The sequence below is a fragment of a genome, unplaced genomic scaffold (assembly GCF_019419815.1).
Source record: "Pyrus x bretschneideri cultivar Hongxiangsu unplaced genomic scaffold, Pyrus_bretschneideri_v1 Contig27, whole genome shotgun sequence".
Taxonomy (NCBI): domain Eukaryota; kingdom Viridiplantae; phylum Streptophyta; class Magnoliopsida; order Rosales; family Rosaceae; genus Pyrus; species Pyrus x bretschneideri.
Window position 1 is genome coordinate 633,106 of NW_025999579.1, and position 5,255 is coordinate 638,360.

The following is a 5,255-nucleotide window of genomic DNA, read 5'->3' on the forward strand; positions in this document are numbered from 1 at the left end:
CGTTTTTCGAGCATGACTTATATATTTATATGCTATTTTCTGGGAAGTATACAGGTTTTACGGCGAGGGGTTAGAACTTATTTATTAAATTGGTTTTCGAAAAGCTTTGTTTTTGCCCACTCACGCTTCTGTTTTGCGCCCCTCCAGGTTCTAGTTGGCTAGTGCGTTTAGTGGCTTCCCTGAGGATTTCCCCGGCATATCTGACAGACCACCACCAGTGTAGGACCACCTTCGGGTGTGCTTTTGTTGTCGTCATTTCCTTTTGGGACTGCTTTAGACTTTATGCTCTGAACTTAGTGTCGCACTTTCGCTTGCACTTGTTTTTATTACTTGGTGTAAAGCTAGTTTTTATTTATTTGTACCATTTATATTACTATTTTATTAGCTTCCGCACTGTGCACATGGTTACGTCATTTCCACGTGACGGCCAGCATGCCCTGATCTCGATCGGGGTGTGTCACTAAACCCTACCTACAACAAATAAAACTGTCCTTGCAGCTGCAGGAGATATATTTTAGTATGCCCAGGAAAAACATTACATGTCATTATACAATTATAGGGATAATTGAAAACAAAAACTTTAAATTGTATAATAACAAGTGGCGTGCCTCCTTGTGTACTGGGCACATTGAAAAATCTCTCCCGTAAGGGTCTTGGTTTGGTTTCAGGTAAAACAAAGCAAAAATACTGTTGTGTATATGCCCATGTTTAGTAAAGAGAATCCTAGCAAACCGAAAGTATTAGAAGTGTGAAATGAATTGAAAAGAAAGTTGTGTGACAAGGGTTGGCTTCTCTTTAAGGTTCTTGATTTGGTTTTTAGCCAAACAATGGAAAGGAAGTTGTTTATTTACACATGTTCCATGTTGGTACAGAATTCTAGCAAAAATGAAATGCATGATGATAAGTGTGAGAAGCTATAGCCATTAATTTGCAGCTTTCCTTAAGGGTATCCTTGTTTGTCAAGGATAAAGAAAGTTGTCTAATATGCATGTTTCATGCTTTATTCATGTTTGGCTTAAGATTTTTGCAAAATAAAAAGTATTACAACAGTTTCGTTCTTTTGAAAGGTATTCTGAATTCAAACCACGTCATGAACCGTGCTTATTAGAAAGAGAAAAATATGATACAATACAAGTGATTGGAGGCTAAGAGGAGGTTCATTCATTTGCAACTTTCTTTAGCAAGTAAATTGATAATTTGTCTTAAAGAAAGTGAAATGAAACACTTTTTTTCCTTCTTTTTTCAGGAATATACATTATAGGGAGTAGTGTTATTCACACATTGTTTTTTACTTCACACACATTATATATGGATATAATACTTTCATTTACTTTCTAGCTGGCACCAGTTTGCATATAAGATTCACCAAATAATACAATATACGAAATTATTAGAAAAAAATCATTTAATTTTAAGCTTAATTTGATATCAATATATAATTATATTGGCTTATACAAAATAGTGGTGCAGAATTTTCAATTGTATGCATTGTATTTGGTGGTGTCCAGGTAAATGAATTATAGACAGGGATCAGCACCTGCCGTTCATAATTAATTTTGTTACTTTTTAGTTTTACCCCACTGTTCTCCAAATTTAATTATGTTTCTTTATTTAAATAGAATATTCATTAAATAACAAAGAAAATAACTCTTATTATATTTTTTTTAGTTTTTCTCTTTGCGGTGATATGTTCTTGATAAAAATAAGAGGTTTTTAGGTATACACCGAGATTTTAGGCGGTTAAATTCTTGATAATAAAAACGACCGTTCAATCACTTCAATGTTCGGTACTTGCAATATTAGAGTATTAGTATAATTTTTGTGCAAGAAAATTGATGGGAAAACTTATATAAAAAGATTTTAAGAATTCACATGTAGCTAAATTCATACATATTAGGGTTAGAAGCTAATTAAATGATAGTTGTTTCGTGAGAAAGGAAAAATAAGGAGTGGAAATCTGATGTATATTTTCCGTCTTATGGACGTAATGAATTTCTGAACAGCAAGAGCGCACTATAAAGTACAAGCCAAGAGTACAACTCAACCCCAACTCATATAGTCATATTCCTACACGTATTTCTGAACACTGTGGACTCTCTCTCTCACTCTCTCTCCCTCTCCTGCTATAATTTGTTCCGGTGATAGAAGTTTATCGCCATATCAAAGCTCTGAAACCCTATCTTCTTCGTTTTCTTACTTTGGCTTCCCCTTTGTAACAAAATGTCTCTTCTCACTGATCTTATCAACCTCAACCTTTCTGATTCCACCGAGAAGATTATTGCAGAGTACATATGGTGAGCATGCGTTCTCTCTCTCTCTCTCTCTCTCTCTCATTTTCCTGCTGTTTTCGGGATTAAATTTGATTTTTCTGTTTTTTTGTTGAATCATGAAACAGGATTGGTGGGTCTGGTATCGACATCAGAAGCAAAGCCAGGGTAACCTTCTATTTATTCAAATATAATGTGTGCGTATTAATTCTATTTGGAGTACTTATAATTTTTGTATGAGATGAGGCAGACTCTTCCTGGACCAGTGAGTGATCCCTCAAAACTTCCCAAGTGGAACTACGATGGTTCCAGCACTGGCCAAGCTCCTGGCAAAGACAGTGAAGTCATCCTTTAGTGTGCTCTCTTTCTCTGCCCTTTTTTCTCTCTGTTTTTCTAGTCTTATTTATTAATGATTTATTTTTCTTGGCGTTCAAAAATAGTCCACAAGCAATTTTCAGGGACCCGTTCAGGAGAGGCAACAATATTCTTGTAAGTCTCCGTCGGTTTTAGTGAAGTGATAATGTTTGTTGCAGTGTGCTTACCTAATCTGGCTATAAGCTAGACGTCTGTTCTTTAATCAAACTGACAATATGTCACCAATAACGTATTATATCATTGTCAAGAAAACGTACTGACATGTTGTCAATGCACATTCGTTTTACTTAAACAATATACGTGCTTCACAGAGAATTTATAAGTACTTACCTCTAACTATGTCTTAGTATTTAGTAGTTCTTCTATTATTTGTAGGTCATATGTGATACTTACACCCCGAGTGGAGAACCAATTCCGACCAATAAGCGGGCTAACGCGGCTAAAATTTTCAGCCATCCTGATGTCGTAGCCGAAGAACCCTGGTAATAAGTTGTACCATTTTTTGACGATGTGATATTCTAAGATACTTTAATTTATTAAAAAAAGGGATTCGAAGTCCCGATGGAAGGGAACATGACCTTAACCATTTATCCTAACTTATATATGTGACATACCTTTTTTTAACCTCTTACATGTCTTGGGGGAGTTCTGTTTAGGAATTCATTAAATATTTATTTTGATTGAGTGGTTTGATTAAATTTAAATTTCAGGTTTGGTTTAGAGCAAGAGTATACTTTGTTGCAGAAAGATCTGAAATGGCCAATTGGGTGGCCTCTCGGTGGATTTCCTGGACCACAGGTAACAATACATATACTTCGAAAGAAAAATATATATCTCAAAGTTTAAGAAAAATTAATTTGTAATTACTTTACTATGCGGTGATGTTTTTAGAATGAATTAACTTTTGTATTTCTCGTAAATTAGGGACCATACTACTGTGGTGTTGGAGCTGAGAAGTCCTTTGGGCGTGACATTGTAGATTCTCACTACAAAGCATGTCTATATGCTGGCATCGACATAAGTGGCATCAATGCTGAAGTTATGCCTGGCCAGGTAAATACTAGACACCGAACAAAGCCTAAATATATTACTCTCTTGTTCTTCTGTGCATCGGGATTTTTCTGCTGCAACTATAATGTAATCTTCTCTTAATAATATAGTGGGAATTCCAAATCGGACCAACTGTTGGCATTGCTGCTGGAGATCAGTTATGGGCTGCTCGTCACATTTTGGAGGTAATTTAAACTGATTATATGTGATTTAGTGGAAAATTGAATGACCCTCGACGAGTCCTTGTGATGAAAATGATCTTGTTTATGTATTAATACAGAGGATTACAGAGATAGCTGGAGTGGTGCTTTCGTTTGATCCCAAACCTATTGAGGTAATTAGAATAATTGGAGATAATCCAATTTATCCCTTGTTAATTATTTGGTTAATTTCGGATTTGAATGGTTTGAGGCGTAATGTGTGTGTGAGCAGGGCGATTGGAATGGGGCTGGTGCTCACACAAACTACAGGTAACAAATGAGTTATATCTTTCTTCTTGTGGTTTCATTGATTGGAAACTTCAGAGAATCAAGTGCATTTGATGGTAATTTTTCAGCACCAAGTCGATGAGAAGCGATGGTGGTTATGAAGTGATAAAAAAGGCGATTGAAAAGCTTGGCTTGAGGCACAAGGAACACATTGCTGCTTATGGCGATGGCAATGAACGCCGCCTCACTGGGCGGCACGAAACAGCTGACATCAATAGGTTCTTATGGGTACGTATCCCTTTAATCATTTGAATTCGCATTTGCATATGACTTTCATATACTTGAGAGTGCAATACTGTGATTTTCGCTGACAGGGAGTGGCAAACCGAGGAGCGTCAGTGAGAGTCGGGAGGGACACAGAAAAAGACGGGAAAGGTTACTTTGAGGATAGGAGGCCGGCTTCTAACATGGATCCTTATGTTGTCACCTCCATGATCGCTGAAACTACTATTCTCTGGAAACCCTAATTGGCTACTCCTACTCTGCAACCATTATTTCCAAATATTGAAATAGAATGGTGCATGAATGGGAATGAATGAATAAATCAATTGTATCTTGTCTCAATCGTGGCATTGGACCATTACAACAATAAAATTTGACGCTAAAATTATGGAGATTTAACCATGTATTGGTAATTAGATAAAAGACTTTCCTTCCCTGTGTTGATGGTTTCTCTCTTTTTTTCTTGCTGTTCCTATGAATGATGAAAAATTGGGAACATCTATCGTACACACTTTTATCCTTACTTTGAAAGGTTATAGACGTTCTTCCTTCGACCCTCGGAGCCTTGCTAGCTTGGAATTGCCATTTTTTTAGTTTTCATTACTGTATAAGTAATAGGCTTTAGTAATTTAGCCTATAACCTATAAGAACTCAAACTGAAGTATAAAAAGGATGCACACTGATATAACTAGTTTGACTGACAATCTAATTTGCATCAATAAACTTTAATTACAAAAAGATGAATGCAAAATTAATCGTGAATGACATGTTAAGGGATAAATAGTAACTCGTCTTCTTTAATTTTTTTTAATCAAACTGTATATGTTGTTTATCAAATCCAAAAAATAAAATT

General features: G+C 35.8%; 1 protein-coding gene across 1 annotated transcript; it reads left to right on the forward strand.

Moving 5' to 3' along the window:
* The first annotated feature begins 2,042 nt into the window (after window positions 1-2,042).
* On the forward strand, window positions 2,043-4,836 carry LOC103950553 (glutamine synthetase nodule isozyme). The gene is made up of 12 exons (XM_009361778.3): window positions 2,043-2,294; window positions 2,396-2,435; window positions 2,518-2,621; window positions 2,708-2,756; window positions 3,018-3,124; window positions 3,353-3,440; window positions 3,567-3,695; window positions 3,803-3,877; window positions 3,973-4,026; window positions 4,125-4,162; window positions 4,249-4,408; window positions 4,495-4,836. The coding sequence occupies exons 1-12, from the start codon at window positions 2,221-2,223 to the stop codon at window positions 4,645-4,647; spliced, it is 1,071 nt and encodes a 356-aa protein (XP_009360053.1). The 5' UTR covers window positions 2,043-2,220; the 3' UTR covers window positions 4,648-4,836.
* The last annotated feature ends 419 nt before the right edge of the window (window positions 4,837-5,255 follow it).

What these genes read in the sequence shown, in the direction of transcription:
- LOC103950553 (XM_009361778.3), top strand. Translation starts at nt 2,221, where the DNA reads ATGTCTCTTCTCACTGATCTTATCAACCTCAACCTTTCTGATTCCACC. An exon ending in GACAGTGAAGTCATCCTTTA is followed by an intron (nt 2,622 to 2,707) that starts GTGTGCTCTCTT and finishes GTTCAAAAATAG; the next exon opens with TCCACAAGCAATTTTCAGGG. An exon ending in CTGAAGTTATGCCTGGCCAG is followed by an intron (nt 3,696 to 3,802) that starts GTAAATACTAGA and finishes TTAATAATATAG; the next exon opens with TGGGAATTCCAAATCGGACC.